The sequence below is a fragment of the Lissotriton vulgaris genome, chromosome 8 (genome assembly GCF_964263255.1).
Source record: "Lissotriton vulgaris chromosome 8, aLisVul1.2, whole genome shotgun sequence".
NCBI lineage: Eukaryota > Metazoa > Chordata > Amphibia > Caudata > Salamandridae > Lissotriton > Lissotriton vulgaris.
This window is the reverse complement of record NC_141696.1, coordinates 731,010,134-731,033,057: the sequence shown is the minus strand read 5'-3', so window position 1 is coordinate 731,033,057 and position 22,924 is coordinate 731,010,134. Positions and strand designations below refer to the sequence as shown.

General features: G+C 41.5%; 1 protein-coding gene across 1 annotated transcript in view; it reads left to right on the top strand.

Moving 5' to 3' along the window:
- CFAP47 (cilia and flagella associated protein 47) overlaps window positions 1–22,924 on the top strand; it is a 2,734,468-nt gene that overhangs the window by 756,700 nt on the left and 1,954,844 nt on the right. The window contains exon 39 of the mRNA XM_086934611.1: window positions 3,583–3,671. Coding sequence (XP_086790737.1) covers window positions 3,583–3,671 — 89 coding nt within the window. The remainder of the gene's footprint in view (window positions 1–3,582; window positions 3,672–22,924) is intronic.

Sequence of the window (22,924 nt, the reverse complement as noted above, 5' to 3'; positions counted from 1 at the left end):
AGACTGGCATAGGGGACTTTCCAGATGGCATGTGGGAAAATAATGCATCAGAGACTGGGCCAAGGAGTCCCGAGGTCATGCACAGAGGACAGAACTGAAACCCGGTAAAGCAGCACATGCAGAACCCACTGTACACTGAGAATACCAGGTGGAGACAGCTCCTGTGTGGACGATGGTACATGTATCCAAATGAGTAGAGAAATGCGACAAAGCCACAGCCAACCATACAGCCCATTTCCCCCCAAAACGAAGGCCTGATACACTGCACAGATGCCCCGCACCTTGGGATGGTGTAAGAGTCACCGTACACCAACTGTGATTCAGACCAGGTCCAGGGAAGACCTGGCTTGGCAGCTCAGGCTGGACTGTTCCCATGAGGCACAGGGTCAGGACTGATTTGCATATAGCTGGGTCTGAACTGGGGTGGCAAAGTGAGCTAAAGAACAATGATAGGTTCAACCCAAATCTGTGACTGGGGGTTAGTGTCTGAAAAGTTTCAGTGCTCCGTCCATCATCTTGTGTTTGCTTTGTTCACCCTAAGTTGGCAGGGTATGCCCAGACGTGAGTCCCTTGCTCAGATGATGCAAGCTAGCCTGGCTGATGAAGGGTGTTACCCAGGAACCGGTCCCAGGATGCTTGTTTCCGGTTCCGGGAAGACCTGGCTTGGCAGTTTGGGCTGGACTGTTCCCATGAGGCACATGGTCAAGACTGATTTGCCGGGTCTGAACTGAGGTGGCGAAGTGAGCTAAAGAATGATGATGGATTCAACTCAGATCTGTGACTGGGGCTGAGTGTCTGAACAGTTTCAGCACTCAGTCCATCAACTCCTTGTGTTTATCAAATTTGGTTAGCCAAAGCTTCAGCTGTTCTGCCTTCACCTGCCTTTCAATCAGACCCTCTAGTAATAAACTGGCGAGAACGAGCAGTTTGCATCAGACACCCTATCCAGGTTCCAATGGGCATTGTCGTGCCACAGTAGCCACACTTTTGCGATCTAGGTCCCTTTCCCACAGCTGTCAGTGTGAGTATTCTATGTCATGGGATGGAAGATGTAGGTTGCAATTTATCGAGCTCTCTGTATTCTTCTTGAATGTGTTGATGTTAAACTACAATTTGCACTGAGCCATCTCAAAATCAATGCTTTGTACCTAACAAAAAACTGAGGCAGTTTGGTGGTGATTTACCTCACATTCATATACAAAAAAGTATTTGCCAAAGTGTATGACTGCGTACCACTTTACACAGCGTGAGGATCCTGAACTCTTCCAGCTGCATTCTGTCCAAGAGATCCACTGTGAATAGCAGCTTCCCTCTACCCCTGCAAATACGAAGGATCCATGATTTTCCCAAACAAGTTAACCACTGCCAAACAGGCTGCTGATCACAACGAGGGACCGCTGCACCCGTTTATAGTATTGTAAATCGCCCAGCCAGCCCAGCCAGCCCTGTAGGCCCACAGAGGCCCCTACCTATGAAGTGAACACATCAACACAATTATTGTCACCTCAGTAGTAGTTCTACTTTATGGGACCAGAAGCTCCAGTTGCTTCATAAAGTCAGATCCAGATACAATGTAGTAGCTCTTCTTGTTCACTGAAGTTTGTATCATGTGGCATGACCCATTCTGATGACCTCATTAAAATGTATGATTGTGGTACATGATGTGAAACATTTTGTAGTACTCCACTGACATCAACCGTGTCCTTCCTTGTGAGATATTGTGCATAGTCTTTTTAAATATTTTTTACTATCTGCGCCATAGGGTCTAATATAACTACTATGTTAGTTTTTGAAAAGGACCTCTTTATCCATGACGACACTTGATTTAACCCTGAATTTGAAGGCGCTCAAAAAATTCCATCACAGATCATATGCACAAGCCTTATTGTATAATACAGTCTAACTTTTAGGAACTTCGTATTTATATGCGGGAGCCTCACATGAGCTAGCAGTGTTTAAATGGCTGCATGTCATTACCTTTACTGTCCCACTTTACTTCACCCTCCCTCTATTTGCCTATTGGAATGCAAAAAAATCCCTTTTTCCCCATTCAAGGTAAGCTGATGTGAAACTGCCAGAAATTAAATTTTGTCTGCATCTGCCTGCCCTGGTTTGAGAAAAGGGAAGAATGTAGGTAAAATCTTATGCAAAACAAAATTTCGTCATTGTGGACATTGATGAATACAAGGAATGAGGAAGTCTTGTGCTGCCTGGCACAGTAGGGCGTGGGGGGGGGGGAGGGGCTACAATTGAAATTAACTTAATAGTGATTAAATAGGGTTCATTACAATACCAGCTCCTGGCAGTGTTCTTCAAAGCTACTTTCACAACAGGGTAGCTTATGTGTGGTGTCTGCCTGCCAGGAGGATCCTGCAGGCAAGTGCTGCACACAGACGTCCTTTCTTTGAAGTGCACTGTGCGGGCCATTGCAATATATTTACCTTAATAAAGGTAGCTTTAAATTACCTATATTACTCAGCCCTCCACAGGGCTTTAAAAAGCAACTGTGCTTTTTGGGATCTTTTTCCCACCCACGGAGCAGCGGAACATCCCCAGTTGAGCTCTGCAGGTGTAAATAAAGAAGTAACTTCCTTCGTTTGCTTAGGGAATTACACCCACCTCTCGCCAGGAACATTAAAAGGACATTTACTTCATCCCTTTCTAGTATCTTTACTTTAGCTCTAATCTGAGCCCATACACCTTATCATTACATTTTATTACATTTTCATTAATACTATGTCTTACATTGGCTTAAGTTATTTTTAATTCATTTAATTGTTTCCCCTATTCGTATACTAACTCCACACTCAAATTAGATGAAATAAAACCACTTCAATTTTTTTTAATAAGGTAAGGGGATTAATTGAACTGTAACCCTATTTTTAATTTTTAAGCAAATGAAAAATGTAATAACCTGTTTGTATTCCCATTGCTAAACGTATAGTTAATTAAAGATAAATAGTCAGATGAAATTGTCTTTTGTTTTAAATGACTGCTTACCCTAATCCTAAACATAATTGTAGAAAATATTCTAACCCTGATCTTACATTTTGCTAAATGCTTTTAATGTGTATTTTCCTTAATTTATTTAATACTGGTCCTGTTCCCAACTGCGTGCTACTGATTTAATTTAAACTAAGTGTAATTACATTAGTAAGTAATATTGTTCTTAAGCTAACCACTTACTTTTAATTAGATTCATTTTTAGTGAATTGCAGCCATATTGACACTAACCCTAAAGTAACTTAAATAAAGGTAGATTAATATAAATTATTGGTTTAGTCGTTTTTAACAATGATTGTATTTACTTTGAAATGTATTTTTTGATGCTTATGGTGCAATGCAGTAATTGGTAAATGAAGTAAAGGGGTGAACTAAAACTCTGAAACCTCGTAAGTTTATCTTGAAATACTTAAGTTTACTTTTCACTCATAACGTTGCACTGTTGGTCAGCACTAGAAATCATTGTAAAGCAAAGAGCAAGAACAAAATGAACTAATGTTGATACTTAAGCTCATCACACATGTTCTGAAACCTCATCACTTACCACTTAAATTGCCGGTATTGTCTCTTTTCTTTCAGGCTTCTACCAAATATGAATCGCCTTGTTATGAGCTCCTTGAAATAAACCTACTTGTGCGAAATCCCTTTAACATGGATGGAAAATTCAGGTGAGAATGCTACAAATGATAGTCTATCTTCACTTTAAGGTTGAAGGAACTGCAATGTAGGCATACATTTATAACAATTGGATAGTGAGTATGGAAACTAGTTCAAGTTCAAAACAACTTTATTTCGATTCATGACGAATCATACAAAGTACACAGACACAAATCACATAATCATGAGGTACAGTTACGTTGAATTGATGTCACTATTAAAATTGAACAATTAAAATATTTACAGGTTTTAAAAAGTGCAACAGTTTCTCAGGGATTCCATAAATTGTCGCCAATGATGTTATTTTGTCTGTTTCCGGCACGTGTTTTAAGGCGAAAAGCAGCTACCAAGAAGTTTGCGACACTAAACATTGTTAGTGGTGAATCTAGCTTTTTTAAATAAAATAGAGCTGGTTTGGCTTGGACAAACCCCTTGTTTTTGAGCAACGGGACAATATATTTTTTCCTAGGCAAGGCGTAAATGCTGCAAAAAAACATAAAATGTATAGTGTCCTGCAGAGAGTAACTATCGCATTTGCAGACAGGTAAATCCTCGGGCTTAGCCCACACCTTAGAGTCATTTAACAGGAAGTGAATCTGATTAAGTCTTAGTTTGGTTAGTAACCAGCGGTGTAACGGTATTGACACTACCGTTAAATAAGGTTCAATGGCCATTGTGGACTTAGAAACATAGTGCTCCCTCACAGTGGGTTTCACAAGCTCACAACTTTCCCGCTCTGTTTCTCTCATTTTAGTAAAATTCACTTTGAACCATTCCAGGTCATCTTTAACAATACAATCCGGGTTACAGAATAGATCAGGGCGGCCCATGGAGTTTAGGGTATTTTTAATGTATGCAAGCCACGGGATATTTCTCATATTGTCCAAGCGTAAACAGTCCCTCATGATTGTGTGGTTCAGAGTTAAATTAGGGTTCAGCCACATTTTTAACCACATCAAGATTGGGGACTGTTTGATAATGTCACTTATATACCCCTGGCCTAATTCCGTATGAACGGAAAAGGTAGCTGTGGATTGTGGCAAACCTAGAAGCATACGTAAGAATCTGTTTTCTTCTACCTGGATCGCTTCTGCATTATTGGTATATCCCCAAATGGAAGCCCCGTACCTTGCTACTGCAATAGATTTCGCTCTGTAAAGTGCTAGCATTGCTTCCGTGGGTTTGCCACCCAGGCGTTTCGCAAAGCCGGCGATAGCAGCTGCAGATCTTTTCATAGCGTTAACTTTGACCGTTATTTGGGGTGCCCAGGTGCCCTTGTCGTCATATACCACCCCCAAATAGGTGAAAGTTTTTACGCTAGAAATTGGTGTATTTGCACAAAAAAAGGACTTCGGATTCTTGTTCTTTCTCCCTCCCACTGACATGACATGTGACTTGTCTGTGTTCATTTTTAAGTCAAGGGAGGTCATAAAGACATCGAATGCTGCCAGTAATCTTTGTAGCCCAAGGGGAGTACGTGCCACAAGCACGGCGTCATCCGCGTAAAGGAGGACCGGGGTGGGCAGTCCACCAAAACGCGGGACGTCTAATGTTGCCAGCTCCAGTGTGGATTCCAGATGGAAACTAACCTTTCTCTACTGGATATCACATCTTGAATAATTTCTGCAGACTTAAGGAACAGGACCTCACAGTATATTACACACTCGAGCAGAATCCCGAAATTGTGCTGGTACACAACCACAGTCGGAGTCTTGTTCTTCATTACAGAATATAAAAAACCCTCTGTAGGCACCATGCAGGACAGACAATCTGTGTGGCCACTCTATGTTCCCATGCAAATGCCACACCACCAGCCATTGATGAGAGCCTGGAGGCTCCCATATTGGTTGTAACATTAACTCACTAGCTCCAAACATTTGAAGGTGTTTAGATAACCCCTTCCTGGGCCAGAGTGAAGGCTGCCCACACAGATAGTAACAGTGCGGCCTCTGCCACATTCAGTTTCTTTGGTGGTAGCTAGCATGTCTTCCTTTATAGAGGTTGTTTTTTACATAGTATGCAGCCCATCTTCTTCAACACTGGATACTAATAAGATTTTAAATAAGATGATGAAGTGAAGGTTTACTGGTATTATCAAACAGAAACAGAAATCATCTTGGATTGCTGGTGTGTGGTTTCAACTATTATTCTGAGACTGGATAAGCTGCATTAAATATGCTAAACTATTACTACATTGGTGAAATCTTGCTCTATAGTACATCTAAAGTCTATATACGTCTCTGCTGCAAAGTGACCATTTTCCCAGTCACAGACGTCCGAGGCATTCTGATCCTTACATGTAGTGCTGGGTCTGTATGTGTGGTAAGACTACATGCTGAGAGGAATTCTATGTGCATACTTCAAACACTGTAGCAATGTTATCCCCACCTGTCCTTACCTGTTCAGTCAGAGGCAAACAAGCCTAGTTTCCTTTAATTGTATATCTGCATCATATATCTCTTAGGGTACGCAGAACACTTACACAAAATATTTTTTTAGGTTTGAATTGTAGGTTCTCTTATAAAACCAACAGTTTTCTAAAATAAATTTATATTTTAATAATTCCTGGCTATCGTCCCAGTGATAACTCGTCAAGTAAGAAGTCTTACCCTCAGATTCTTTCTTTGAGAATCTAGTGGCTGCAGTTTCTTCCCAATGTGAGTGAAGTTTAAATATACAGATTTGGTGAGGCAGGACCAAGACTTTTAGAGGATTCTTTGGAAATCATTCTCCTGACCACCAGAACTAAGGTTTTTATTCCTGTAGAAACCCTTTACTTAAAGTCATGTTGAGTGGTTGTTCAGGTTGTGTCTGTTTCCTAGAAATACACACCTGATATTTTGTTCCAGTTTTGTTCCCATGCTGCAACCTCACTTCTGTGTTTTTGAGAATGTTGTGAGAAATAGTTATACCGTCTTTTTTAGTGAGATTTACACTATATTTTGAGACACCTTAGCCTGTGTCTATGTATAGCCTATTGTTTCCTGTAAGTTCATTCATTAGATTTAAAACCTTATGTATATTTAGGAGATGCACGTACTTGTTCCAATTTAGCAGAAAAAGATGAATGCATTGTCACTTAAGGATATAACCTGGTATATATGGTGTTTGTGATCTAAACCTTAGAAAGAATTTAGAGATAAGATCTTGGTTTCCTCTTCACCATTAACTTGTGTATAGTTTAGATTTTTGTTTCCCCACCTGAACCCCAAAAATTGTATTCTGCGATCCCCTTTTCTGCTAGGTTAACTTGTATAAATTAACTTGAAAGAAATTACACTCCAGATTACCTATCCTTTTTCACATCCTTGCAAGCTTGATCTTACTTAGAAACTGCAAGGTGTTCCTCTATTGTAGTAATAGAATTCCAGCAATATTAATATTGTTGGTTTTCCTTTATATTTTCACATGTAGTACCAGGCCGCCACATAGATCGTGCTGATTTGGGATCAGCTGCAATTCTGCGGAACCTAAAGCATATAGCAAGATAAACATTGCTGAAACAGCTGTGCTTGAAAATGTCGTCCTGAATCCGTGATCTCTACAACATTGTAGGTGATGAGGGACAGCATTCATAGGACACTATGGACTGAAAATAATTGATCATCATCATATTTTTTTCATAAAGCAGGGGTGACACGGGCTAAACACAATGGGTAATATGTTGTTTGGAGATGAACGCAGGGTCCTTATCAGATCTTATCTTAAAGGGAACACTACAGGACCTGTGCCACAATCGTGGAGTGCTGAGATGACTGGCCACTTATGTTATTAGAATGTCCTTGCAGTTGTATTCAGAAAGATCAGCTTTGTGAAAAGTTTTTGTAGTAAGAGTAACAGTTGTTCATGTAGGAGGTCACTATGAAGCTGGTGTTAAAGATTGGCATTTTAGATTTATTCCAAGCAAAGTTAGTTGACTTATGTTTTTGAATAGACAAAGTGAAGTAGGGAAACAGACCAACCATGGTTAAAGGCAAGTTTAGCAGATTCCTCCTAGTCTTAAAACTAAACAAGGGGCTTATGAAGATGCAATTAGTACAAAGCGCATTTTATTAGCCTGAAACTTTATGGATAAAAAAAAGAAAAGGGAATGATCTCATCTGGAGAAATAATTGCAGATTCTGTTTTGAGAAATATATTAAAGTTTTTTTGATCAATGTTGATTACTTCTAGAACTAAAACCTAGAGGGGCGTCATTGCTATTACTTCTGTGTTTGTACAGCTCATCTGGTTCAGTGTAAGGGGTACTGCCTTTGGGGCTGATTTATTTTCCTCTGAGCAAAGCAGAGCTTTTCAATGTGATAAATGGCAGTCATCCGGCTCCCTATGATAGTATCCCAGTGAACAAGACTTGCTGTCCTTTCTGGTTCATTCCTGGGAATTGGTTTTGTACAAATTGAGCTGGTTGAGCACTCATAAAATCTAAACTTCACTGTATCCAACTAATGGTCAATTACAATGTTTTTTTGGAGGGGGCAGAGTAATTAGGTAGTGTTATGCAGCAGATGCTCCAGGTTGTGAGTGAGTAACCTTTACTAGGAGACTATTTTATGAAAACGTTCACTGGTTGCAGGACTGAAACTGCCTAAACAAAATGTATGATATGTGTCTTTGTGTTTTCACCCTAAGTATATTGACCAGAAGACAATGAGTAGGTCTAGTGTTAGGCTCAGCATGTCATAGATGTGTAGGCTCTTACCCACATAGTGTTGCATGGGACCCCTCCATTTAATACTATGAAAAAAACACAGTGATTTTTATAAATGGTTCCTTAAGAGGGTATCCATTATGTAGATATGTGTGTTTACACTCCAATCTGTATGTCTGATATGTATGTACCTTCTTGTTAACTACTATCTACCCAAGATGGAGAGTAGAAAGATAAATTAGTAACACCCAATGGCTAACCCAAAAAAAGACACATACATGTGCAGGGGTAAACCAATTATACTCATTAATGTACCCCTGGCAAGTGATTAAAATATGCACTGGTGCATACATCTATATTTATAATCTCGCCTCCCATAAGGCAGACATGTTTCGGCACAATGTATGACACACATAAAAGGCCAGGCACATTGACCAGGACCTATATTTTCCACTGGACACACACAGGTGTTAACTGAAACAGCTACACTGAGACTGCCACAATACTGGTATTAGGTAGCTGAGCGCTCTAAAGGGTGCTTTCTGTTGGTTCTTCTAGACATCTAAGTGGATGTTACATTATTAATTATGGCAACTGTATTGCTATCTTGATTGTCTGTTCTCCTCCCTCCTTACTAATTATTTCCAGTGAAATCACTTTGGGAATAAAAACTTCAGCCTCACCTCCAAACCATTAGGTGTACCTCAAGGCTCACACCTAGCACCCCAGATTCTATTAATTCTGCCACAAAGCGAAAAATGGGAAGGCTTCGCCCATGAAACTTTCTAGGTTTCTAACAGAATTGTTGAGTGGTATGTGAGTTCTTCAGTTCTGTTGTCAACAGATCTTAGTTCTTCCAGTCTCTGCATGTTAGAACCACCTAATTTAAATGGAGCATCAGTCTTTCTGCCTTCCCTGGAGTAGGATGGGGTAATTACCTCCCAATCTGTCCGCCCAGGGGGGGGGGGGGCAGAATGCTCACTAGGCGCCAGGCAAAGCCTTTTTTTTTTAAATTGGGGTAGGGGCTACCCACCATGGACATGGTCATACCCCCCACCCCATTTAAATGAAGCATGTCTGTCTGCCCTGCTGGGGGGCAAGTCGGGGTAATTACCCACGATCTACCTCTGATGGAGCAGAAAGCCCACTAGACCCCAGGGAGAGCATTTGCTTTTGAATATAGGGGTGTGGGTCTACCCACCATGGGGATGACCATGCTTCCCACCTCAAAAACAAAGCAGACAGTCTTTCTGCACCCCTGTGGGCAGATGGGGTGATTGACCCCAATCTGCCCAAGGGGGCAGAGAGCCCACAAGACCCTAGGGACTGCTTTCATGTAATATTTTTGTGGAGGGAAGAGTCCCACCCTAGACATGGACCCATGGTCCTCCTCCACCCTGGGGCCCAATAGACTTGCTGCCCATACCTTGGGGTGTGGATAGGGTATTCAGCCTACTAGACCCAAACAGTTCTGAAAACTATACATCCGGGGAGTCCTCAGTGGTGTTCTTCACCTGGATTCCACACTTTTTCCTAACCCACAATGCCCTGCAAACCTCAAGCTTTGACTAAAAACACATATTTTCCTCAAATTTCTGTGAGCAACATTTGTGGAATCTGGGATGAGCCCCACATTTCCTACCACACAGCATTCCCCAAGTCTCCCGACAACAATGGTACCTCAGTAGTGAGGGTGGACCAAGAGTCCCCTTTCAGGGGCTGCAATGTGGGTAAGAAAATCTCTTTGCATCCATGCAAGGCACACCACCCTTGAATCCTGGAATGGTTGTCTAGGTTCAGAGATGTCTGTGGTTCATAGGTTTGCATGGGTGGCACAAAGCATGGTCGCAAATACCACAGTTACCTTTATTACTTGTCTATCAATGTAGCACTTTAGGGGTTTTTGTGTCATGGTCTCTTTGCCCATCCAAAGCAGTGGAGTGATGTTCTTATCAGGCAACATGTGGGAACTCAGGGTGGGAGGTACTTTGTGACTCCCCACAGATTCCAGAATTTTCCATCACGGAAACTTGAGAAAAGTGTGTGTTTTTTACCAAAGTTTGACATTTTGCCAGGGCTTCTGTGTAAATGTATCTAGTGAGAGCCAAGCAAGTCATGAACCTCTGGACTGCTCATTTAAAAAAAAAGTGCAGGTGTGCTAGATTTCCCTGGGTGCGGCTGAGTTTCCACTTTGGCAAAGTTTTGAGTAAAAAAATTGATGTATTCATATTGTGTTTTGGGCCGTTTCCTGTTGGTGACACTATGCCTACCCACACAATGGAGGTACCATTTTTATCAGTAGACTTAGTGGAATGGTGGGTGGAAGGACATTTCTGGGTCCTAGGAATTTCCAAAACTTTCCATCACAGAAATGTGAGGAAAATGTGTTTTTTTGTCCAGGTTGCAAGTGATTCTGGTTTAAAACACCTAGCTAGATCCAAACAAGTCACCCCACTCTGGATTACCCCAGGTGTCTAGTTTTAAAAAATGTGCAAGGTTTCTCTAGTTGCTTGCTGAGTTAGGGCCCAAAATCCACAGCTACCCACTTTGCAAACAAAGGGTCAGTTTTCAGTGGAAAAATGTGATGTACGCATGTTGCATTTGGACCATTTCCTGTACCAGGCACTATGCCTACCCACACAAATGAGGCACTATTTTCATCAAAAGACATGTGGGAGCAAAAAATATTAGAAAATGTGTTATTTCCAATTGGATTTTTGCATGATTTGTACCTTCTTGATGAAAGGCAGTATGAAGGAAATAATACATTCTAAATCATATGCAAGTATGTGTACTCCCAGATTCACAGATGTACAAATACCCACTGCTTCTAAACTCATTTCAGAAAGGTTTCCTTGATACCCGATTTTTATTTAACACATTTCACCATATGAATTGGTTTATACTCGGTACACAATGAAAAACAATTGTATGGTGCAACTCATTGTTGGCTCTGGGTACCTTGGTTTCTTGGAGAAACTGCAAACCCTATATATCCCAGCTACCAGAATGGTCTAGCGGACGTAATGATATGACACATTGATTTTGTAAATTGGCCATTGTGACAAAACTTTACGATGAAAACGTTGTTCAAATTGCAGTTTTTCCTACTTCTTTTCAATGTTTCTTTATTTAACAAGTTAGTTTGTCCGGTAAAACAGAGGGATCTACACATATGAGACCTTGCTGAATTTGAAATGTTGTGTAATTCCCTGAAATCTATAGCTTTTCTGGATTACCTGTAGGTTTTACATTGGTCCCCACCACAAACTGGATGTAGACTTTGAGCACAAAAATAGAAAACATTGGCTACCTCTTTGAAAAATAGAAATTGAAAAATGACAAAAATGTGGTGAGAAATTCGTTTTTTTTTTATTTTCAGCTCATCATGTTCCTGAAAGGTTGGTGATGGTGACATATTGAACCATTCATTGATTAAACTTTTAGGAGAAAAAAACCCTGACTTTTTATTTGGAGCACTTTTTTTCCTATTTTCCCCCCAAAACTGATTTAGCTATACTGTGCCTATTTTCTCGGTTCCTTCCAGGGGAAACCCCAAACCTTGGGTGCTTTTAGAATCCCCAGTATGTTGTGTAAAAAGAGATGCAAATTTGGAATAGATACCTTATATGGAAAACAGTTTTGAGGCTCTAAGCAGCATCTACCCTAAATAACCAACAAAGGGCTCAGCACTCTGAAGAAAGCACCGGGAGTTAAGGGGTTAAGTCATCAACACACTTTAAACACATTTCCAGTGCTGCACTAAACACATGGAATCATAGCAGTTAATCCTTCATCCCAAACCTATAGACTCATATCCCATACCCTAACCCATATATCCCTAACTTGTAGCTATAACCCCTATACCCTGTACCTTTAGCCTCTGTATCACATGCCTTCAAAACTATATAGGGAAGAGGTGTGGCGCAGCGGCCAGGGCGACTGAGACCGGATGCTGGGGCTCGCGGTTGGATCCCCGGCTCTGGCGGCAGGGGTCTGCCCAGCACCATGTGACTCTGGGCAATAGCTTGCTTAATCTTCCCAACGGCCCCCAGCGCCGGGATGCCTCCGGGTATCTGTGTGCTTTACAAGTACTGGATTTACTTTTTTTTTTACATATATCCCCAAACCCTTAACCCTATATCCTGTAACGTTTAGTCTCAGCCACACCATTAATCTCTGCCACACCATTAATCTCTATATCCTTGTTTCATACCCTTAACCCCTATACCCTAATTTGTGTATCCATAACCCATACCCTCAACCCTGTATGCCAAACTCTAAACCCTATACCTGTAATCTCTAACACTTAAATCCCTAACTCCATATCCCTATCGTCTATGCCCCCACTCTTAACCCTATACCCCAACTCTGAACTATATTCCTGGACACCGGTATCCCCTAACCACATATATTAGTTCCCTAAACCCTTAACCTTATACTTTTAACCTTTTCTTCTGCCCCCAACCCCTTCCACATTGTCCTTAATGCAATGCATTTGGAGAACAAACACTTTTATTATTAGTATTTATAACTATTACAATTGTTATTTTCAACATTTTAAGGCAGTATCAACATTTTAAGGCAATGCCATTAACTATATTTCCTGAAGTGTTTTGTCTCATAATTCCAGTAAGATTAGTCAGCACATGGGTGATCATAAATTTGCAAACAGTGCCATAGGAAGAAACATATTGTAGCACTGGCTGGAAATTCATGATGGCTTTGGATTGGGTGCGTTCTAGCTGGGAGAGTTCACATTGTTCGTCAGCCACTGGGACTCTCAGACTGCACTGGTGTGTTAGGAGGAGCTGGCGCAGCCCTCATGTACTCACTCACTCACTCACTCACTCACTCACTCACTCACTCACTCACTCACTCACTCACTCACTCACTCACTCACTCACTCACTCACTCATCCATCCATCCATGCTTCCACTTATCCATCCATTCACCCACTCACTAGTTCATCCACGTACTCATGCATTTGTCCACCCATCTGATAACTCACTCTTAATTTCATCGCATTCAAACTTGTAGTCAATAGAGAAGTATTTTCAGTACTCCCACGTCTACAAAAGCCATACCTATTAGCTTTATCAGAGCATTTTTTCATATGGATAGGATTCAAGAGGACTCTAAAGAGAATGCAGGTCTCTTTCAACCTTTTATAACTTTGTAAATGACTAACAATAAATAAGTGAAAGTAATTAAAATCGCGTATTTACTTTTTTGAGTCCCTATAGGCGTAAATTAGCGTCAGTTAGTCGAAACCGTGGATAAAATTGATTGCTTCTGTATGTGGGATGTTACAAGCGCTTTAAATATTGAAAAAAAATATGCACATAGCACGCCAGATCCGTTAGCCCTAACATTGGCCTTTGCTGAATCGGTCTATTCAAAACCTGGCACTGAAGAGGATGATACCATCAAGGGATCAAAATACAGAGCATCCAAAATTTTGTAAATATGAACCTGCACAAGCCTAGAAAGTACATCTGCATGCAGAGCTCTCTTGTGACGCCACTATGTCTGTGTATTCACTGCTGCAGCTTTCCAGGCAGCAAGGGACATGCAGCTCATTTGCAAATAAGGTCACTTGCAACTGCAAGCTGTCGCAGCGACTTTCAAGAAAACTTTTCTAATCTGAATTCTCATCATGATCTCCATGGGTGCGACTAGATCAAAGCCCTTGCACCTTTCGTCTTTGCAGTTTTATTTGTAGTCATGTAAAGCAAGGTATTCCTGTGCTGTTCTTGATGTAACATTTTTTTAAGTTAATGTGTTCATTTAAGCGATTAATTGATGACGTTACTTGGCTGCATGTTAAGAAAAGTAGTTACATTATAGAGAAAAGGGGCCAGCTGTACAACCGTTTTTAGCAGTCACAAACAGAAAATCAAGCTGTTTCCGACTACTTCTAAAAAGGGTTATAACATGTACAAACACTTTTTTGTATAATGACAAATAGCAAACCCAGGCAAAACCAAAGTTCAACAATCCAATGAGGACCAGCAAACTAAAAATAACACTAGACCACCAGAACTAAGGTTTTTATTCCTGTAGAAACCCTTTACTTAAAGTCATGTTGAGTGGTTGTTCAGGTTGTGTCTGTTTCCTAGAAATACACACCTGATATTTTGTTCCAGTTTTGTTCCCATGCTGCAACCTCACTTCTGTGTTTTTGAGAATGTTGTGAGAAATAGTTATACCGTCTTTTTTAGTGAGATTTACACTATATTTTGAGACACCTTAGCCTGTGTCTATGTATAGCCTATTGTTTCCTGTAAGTTCATTCATTAGATTTAAAACCTTATGTATATTTAGGAGATGCACGTACTTGTTCCAATTTAGCAGAAAAAGATGAATGCATTGTCACTTAAGGATATAACCTGGTATATATGGTGTTTGTGATCTAAACCTTAGAAAGAATTTAGAGATAAGATCTTGGTTTCCTCTTCACCATTAACTTGTGTATAGTTTAGATTTTTGTTTCCCCACCTGAACCCCAAAAATTGTATTCTGCGATCCCCTTTTCTGCTAGGTTAACTTGTATAAATTAACTTGAAAGAAATTACACTCCAGATTACCTATCCTTTTTCACATCCTTGCAAGCTTGATCTTACTTAGAAACTGCAAGGTGTTCCTCTATTGTAGTAATAGAATTCCAGCAATATTAATATTGTTGGTTTTCCTTTATATTTTCACATGTAGTACCAGGCCGCCACATAGATCGTGCTGATTTGGGATCAGCTGCAATTCTGCGGAACCTAAAGCATATAGCAAGATAAACATTGCTGAAACAGCTGTGCTTGAAAATGTCGTCCTGAATCCGTGATCTCTACAACATTGTAGGTGATGAGGGACAGCATTCATAGGACACTATGGACTGAAAATAATTGATCATCATCATATTTTTTTCATAAAGCAGGGGTGACACGGGCTAAACACAATGGGTAATATGTTGTTTGGAGATGAACGCAGGGTCCTTATCAGATCTTATCTTAAAGGGAACACTACAGGACCTGTGCCACAATCGTGGAGTGCTGAGATGACTGGCCACTTATGTTATTAGAATGTCCTTGCAGTTGTATTCAGAAAGATCAGCTTTGTGAAAAGTTTTTGTAGTAAGAGTAACAGTTGTTCATGTAGGAGGTCACTATGAAGCTGGTGTTAAAGATTGGCATTTTAGATTTATTCCAAGCAAAGTTAGTTGACTTATGTTTTTGAATAGACAAAGTGAAGTAGGGAAACAGACCAACCATGGTTAAAGGCAAGTTTAGCAGATTCCTCCTAGTCTTAAAACTAAACAAGGGGCTTATGAAGATGCAATTAGTACAAAGCGCATTTTACCTCCACTTGAGCTCTTTCCTTGACAGTACCAACTCTCTTGATCCCTCACAGCATGGATTCCGGAGGACCCATAGCACTGAGTCGGCACTTACAGTGGTAGTCGATAGCATTCGCTCTAGGGTCGACACCGGCCACACCACCTTACTGGTGTTATTAGACCTTACGGCGGCTTTCGACACCCTGTCTCCAAATATTCTTGTTAACCGACTCAGTGAGCTGGGAGTCAAGGATTCTGCACTCAATCTTCTTGCCTCCTTTCTTGACCAACGGAAGCAAAGGGTCAAGCTTGGCGAGTATCTGTCACCTGTCAAGGCCGTGAAGTGTGGGGTCCCCCAGGGCTCTTCACTGAGCCCGACGCTTTTTAACATTTACGTCGCCCCTCTCGCCAGGCTTATAAGATCCTTCGGCCTGGAAGTTCTCTCCTATGCCGACGACACGCAGATTATGGCTTCCATCTCCCAATCTGTGAGCCAAACCGCGTACAATTTTAAAAACTGCATGGAGGCGGTCGCCGGATGGATGCTTAAGAACTTCCTTAAGTTAAACGGCGAGAAAACAGAGGTTCTTGTTTTCGGAGGCAAAAGTGAGATCTGGTCTATGGATTGGTGGCCGTCTGTCCTCGGGGCCTGTCCTACGCCCACTTTTTCTGCCCGTAACCTTGGGATCATATTGGACACCTCTCTTTCCCTGGACAAACAGGTCAGTAGGACAGTGTCCACTTGCTGTAATGCCCTGAGGGTTTTAAGGAAGATCTCTCACTACCTTTCCCCTGAGGCACGCAAACAGGTAGCAATAGCGGTCATTGCTTCGAGACTGGACTATTGCAACGCCCTATACCTTGGCATCAGCAGTGGTCTCATTCAGCGCCTCCAGACCGTACAGAATGCGGCTGCCCGGTTTGTTGTAGGTGCTCCCAAACGTTCCTCGGGCACCACCATCAGAAAAGACCTGCATTGGCTCCCCATGCAGGCAAGGATCAACTTTAAGGCTCTATGCCTTACTCATCGTGCCCTTAATGAATCTGGACCAGAGGCTATTCGTGCCCTGGTGGCCCATTATGTCCCTGGGAGAGCACTCCGCTCTTCCAACAAAAACCTGCTTGTGGTTCCTCGTATATCCAAGGTTCGGTGGGGAGGAAGGTCTTTTCGCTTCCTTGCGCCTAGACTTTGGAATACGCTCCCTAGTGATCTCAAGTTGATCTCCTCTCACCTCCAATTCCGCAAGGCACTTAAGACTTGGCTATTCTTAGCAGCTTATCCCTAAATTCCCCCCCTGGTTGATATCTGAGCTCTCTGGTTACCATCTTCAGCGCCTTGATGCCTTTGGGTTTAGTTGCGCTTCTGTATACAAATTAAAAAAAAAATAATAATATTAGCCTGAAACTTTATGGATAAAAAAAAGAAAAGGGAATGATCTCATCAGGAGAAATAATTGCAGATTCTGTTTTGAGAAATATATTAAAGTTTTTTTGATCAATGTTGATTACTTCTAGAACTAAAACCTAGAGGGGCGTCATTGCTATTACTTCTGTGTTTTGTACAGCTCATCTGGTTCAGTGTAAGGGGTACTGCCTTTGGGGCTGATTTATTTTCCTCTGAGCAAAGCAGAGCTTTTCAATGTGATAAATGGCAGTCATCCGGCTCCCTATGATAGTATCCCAGTGAACAAGACTTGCTGTCCTTTCTGGTTCATTCCTGGGAATTGGTTTTGTACAAATTGAGCTGGTTGAGCACTCATAAAATCTAAACTTCACTGTATCCAACTAATGGTCAATTACAATGTTTTTTTGGAGGGGGCAGAGTAATTAGGTAGTGTTATGCAGCAGATGCTCCAGGTTGTGAGTGAGTAACCTTTACTAGGAGACTATTTTATGAAAACGTTCACTGGTTGCAGGACTGAAACTGCCTAAACAAAATGTATGATATGTGTCTTTGTGTTTTCACCCTAAGTATATTGACCAGAAGACAATGAGTAGGTCTAGTGTTAGGCTCAGCATGTCATAGATGTGTAGGCTCTTACCCACATAGTGTTGCATGGGACCCCTCCATTTAATACTATGAAAAAAACACAGTGATTTTTATAAATGGTTCCTTAAGAGGGTATCCATTATGTAGATATGTGTGTTTACACTCCAATCTGTATGTCTGATATGTATGTACCTTCTTGTTAACTACTATCTACCCAAGATGGAGAGTAGAAAGATAAATTAGTAACACCCAATGGCTAACCCAAAAAAAGACACATACATGTGCAGGGGTAAACCAATTATACTCATTAATGTACCCCTGGCAAGTGATTAAAATATGCACTGGTGTATACATCTATATTTATAATCTCGCCTCCCATAAGGCAGACATGTTTCGGCACAATGTATGACACACATAAAAGGCCAGGCACATTGACCAGGACCTATATTTTCCACTGGACACACACAGGTGTTAACTGAAACAGCTACACTGAGACTGCCACAATACTGGTATTAGGTAGCTGAGCGCTCTAAAGGGTGCTTTCTGTTGGTTCTTCTAGACATCTAAGTGGATGTTACATTATTAATTATGGCAACTGTATTGCTATCTTGATTGTCTGTTCTCCTCCCTCCTTACTAATTATTTCCAGTGAAATCACTTTGGGAATAAAAACTTCAGCCTCACCTCCAAACCATTAGGTGTACCTCAAGGCTCACACCTAGCACCCCAGATTCTATTAATTCTGCCACAAAGCGAAAAATGGGAAGGCTTCGCCAATGAAACTTTCTAGGTTTCTAACAGAATTGTTGAGTGGTATGTGAGTTCTTCAGTTCTGTTGTCAACAGATCTTAGTTCTTCCAGTCTCTGCATGTTAGAACCACCTAATTTAAATGGAGCATCAGTCTTTCTGCCTTCCCTGGAGTAGGATGGGGTAATTACCTCCCAATCTGTCCGCCCAGGGGGGGGGGGGCAGAATGCTCACTAGGCGCCAGGCAAAGCCTTTTTTTTTAAAATTGGGGTAGGGGCTACCCACCATGGACATGGTCATACCCCCCACCCCATTTAAATGAAGCATGTCTTTCTGCCCTGCTGGGGGGCAAGTCGGGGTAATTACCCACGATCTACCTCTGATGGAGCAGAAAGCCCACTAGACCCCAGGGAGAGCATTTGTTTTTGAATATAGGGGTGTGGGTCTACCCACCATGGGGATGACCATGCTTCCCACTTCAAAAACAAAGCAGACAGTCTTTCTGCACCCCTGTGGGCAGATGGGGTGATTGACCCCAATCTGCCCAAGGGGGCAGAGAGCCCACAAGACCCTAGGGACTGCTTTCATGTAATATTTTTGTGGAGGGAAGAGTCCCACCCTAGACATGGACCCATGGTCCTCCTCCACCCTGGGGCCCAATAGACTTGCTGCCCATACCTTGGGGTGTGGATAGGGTATTCAGCCTACTAGACCCAAACAGTTCTGAAAACTATACATCCGGGGAGTCCTCAGTGGTGTTCTTCACCTGGATTCCACACTTTTTCCTAACCCACAATGCCCTGCAAACCTCAAGCTTTGACTAAAAACACATATTTTCCTCAAATTTCTGTGAGCAACATTTGTGGAATCTGGGATGAGCCCCACATTTCCTACCACACAGCATTCCCCAAGTCTCCCGACAACAATGGTACCTCAGTAGTGAGGGTGGACCAAGAGTCCCCTTTCAGGGGCTGCAATGTGGGTAAGAAAATCTCTTTGCATCCATGCAAGGCACACCACCCTTGAATCCTGGAATGGTTGTCTAGGTTCAGAGATGTCTGTGGTTCATAGGTTTGCATGGGTGGCACAAAGCATGGTCGCAAATACCACAGTTACCTTTATTACTTGTCTATCAATGTAGCACTTTAGGGGTTTTTGTGTCATGGTCTCTTTGCCCATCCAAAGCAGTGGAGTGATGTTCTTATCAGGCAACATGTGGGAACTCAGGGTGGGAGGTACTTTGTGACTCCCCACAGATTCCAGAATTTTCCATCACGGAAACTTGAGAAAAGTGTGTGTTTTTTACCAAAGTTTGACATTTTGCCAGGGCTTCTGTGTAAATGTATCTAGTGAGAGCCAAGCAAGTCATGAACCTCTGGACTGCTCATTTAAAAAAAAAGTGCAGGTGTGCTAGATTTCCCTGGGTGCGGCTGAGTTTCCACTTTGGCAAAGTTTTGAGTAAAAAAATTGATGTATTCATATTGTGTTTTGGGCCGTTTCCTGTTGGTGACACTATGCCTACCCACACAATGGAGGTACCATTTTTATCAGTAGACTTAGTGGAATGGTGGGTGGAAGGACATTTCTGGGTCCTAGGAATTTCCAAAACTTTCCATCACAGAAATGTGAGGAAAATGTGTTTTTTTGTCCAGGTTGCAAGTGATTCTGGTTTAAAACACCTAGCTAGATCCAAACAAGTCACCCCACTCTGGATTACCCCAGGTGTCTAGTTTTAAAAAATGTGCAAGGTTTCTCTAGTTGCTTGCTGAGTTAGGGCCCAAAATCCACAGCTACCCACTTTGCAAACAAAGGGTCAGTTTTCAGTGGAAAAATGTGATGTACGCATGTTGCATTTGGACCATTTCCTGTACCAGGCACTATGCCTACCCACACAAATGAGGCACTATTTTCATCAAAAGACATGTGGGAGCAAAAAATATTAGAAAATGTGTTATTTCCAATTGGATTTTTGCATGATTTGTACCTTCTTGATGAAAGGCAGTATGAAGGAAATAATACATTCTAAATCATATGCAAGTATGTGTACTCCCAGATTCACAGATGTACAAATACCCACTGCTTCTAAACTCATTTCAGAAAGGTTTCCTTGATACCCGATTTTTATTTAACACATTTCACCATATGAATTGGTTTATACTCGGTACACAATGAAAAACAATTGTATGGTGCAACTCATTGTTGGCTCTGGGTACCTTGGTTTCTTGGAGAAACTGCAAACCCTATATATCCCAGCTACCAGAATGGTCTAGCGGACGTAATGATATGACACATTGATTTTGTAAATTGGCCATTGTGACAAAACTTTACGATGAAAACGTTGTTCAAATTGCAGTTTTTCCTACTTCTTTTCAATGTTTCTTTATTTAACAAGTTAGTTTGTCCGGTAAAACAGAGGGATCTACACATATGAGACCTTGCTGAATTTGAAATGTTGTGTAATTCCCTGAAATCTATAGCTTTTCTGGATTACCTGTAGGTTTTACATTGGTCCCCACCACAAACTGGATGTAGACTTTGAGCACAAAAATAGAAAACATTGGCTACCTCTTTGAAAAATAGAAATTGAAAAATGACAAAAATGTGGTGAGAAATTCGTTTTTTTTTTTATTTTCAGCTCATCATGTTCCTGAAAGGTTGGTGATGGTGACATATTGAACCATTTATTGATTAAACTTTTAGGAGAAAAAAACCCTGACTTTTTATTTGGAGCACTTTTTTTCCTATTTTCCCCCCAAAACTGATTTAGCTATACTGTGCCTATTTTCTCGGTTCCTTCCAGGGGAAACCCCAAACCTTGGGTGCTTTTAGAATCCCCAGTATGTTGTGTAAAAAGAGATGCAAATTTGGAATAGATACCTTATATGGAAAACAGTTTTGAGGCTCTAAGCAGCATCTACCCTAAATAACCAACAAAGGGCTCAGCACTCTGAAGAAAGCACCGGGAGTTAAGGGGTTAAGTCATCAACACACTTTAAACACATTTCCAGTGCTGCACTAAACACATGGAATCATAGCAGTTAATCCTTCATCCCAAACCTATAGACTCATATCCCATACCCTAACCCATATATCCCTAACTTGTAGCTATAACCCCTATACCTTTAGCCTCTGTATCACATGCCTTCAAAACTATATAGGGAAGAGGTGTGGCGCAGCGGCCAGGGCGACTGAGACCGGATGCTGGGGCTCGCGGTTGGATCCCCGGCTCTGGCGGCAGGGGTCTGCCCAGCACCATGTGACTCTGGGCAATAGCTTGCTTAATCTTCCCAACGGCCCCCAGCGCCGGGATGCCTCCGGGTATCTGTGTGCTTTACAAGTACTGGATTTACTTTTTTTTTTACATATATCCCCAAACCCTTAACCCTATATCCTGTAACGTTTAGTCTCAGCCACACCATTAATCTCTGCCACACCATTAATCTCTATATCCTTGTTTCATACCCTTAACCCCTATACCCTAATTTGTGTATCCATAACCCATACCCTCAACCCTGTATGCCAAACTCTAAACCCTATACCTGTAATCTCTAACACTTAAATCCCTAACTCCATATCCCTATCGTCTATGCCCCCACTCTTAACCCTATACCCCAACTCTGAACTATATTCCTGGACACCGGTATCCCCTAACCACATATATTAGTTCCCTAAACCCTTAACCTTATACTTTTAACCTTTTCTTCTGCCCCCAACCCCTTCTACATTGTCCTTAATGCAATGCATTTGGAGAACAAACACTTTTATTATTAGTATTTATAACTATTACAATTGTTATTTTCAACATTTTAAGGCAGTATCAACATTTTAAGGCAATGCCATTAACTATATTTCCTGAAGTGTTTTCTCTCATAATTCCAGTAAGATTAGTCAGCACATGGGTGATCATAAATTTGCAAACAGTGCCATAGGAAGAAACATATTGTAGCACTGGCTGGAAATTCATGATGGCTTTGGATTGGGTGCGTTCTAGCTGGGAGAGTTCACATTGTTCGTCAGCCACTGGGACTCTCAGACTGCACTGGTGTGTTAGGAGGAGCTGGCGCAGCCCTCATGTACTCACTCACTCACTCACTCACTCACTCACTCACTCACTCACTCACTCACTCACTCACTCACTCACTCATCCATCCATCCATCCTTCCACTTATCCATCCATTCACCCACTCACTAGTTCATCCACGTACTCATGCATTCGTCCACCCATCTGATAACTCACTCTTAATTTCATCGCATTCAAACTTGTAGTCAATAGAGAAGTATTTTCAGTACTCCCACGTCTACAAAAGCCATACCTATTAGCTTTATCAGAGCATTTTTTCATATGGATAGGATTCAAGAGGACTCTAAAGAGAATGCAGGTCTCTTTCAACCTTTTATAACTTTGTAAATGACTAACAATAAATAAGTGAAAGTAATTAAAATCGCGTATTTACTTTTTTGAGTCCCTATAGGCGTAAATTAGCGTCAGTTAGTCGAAACCGTGGATAAAATTGATTGCTTCTGTATGTGGGATGTTACAAGCGCTTT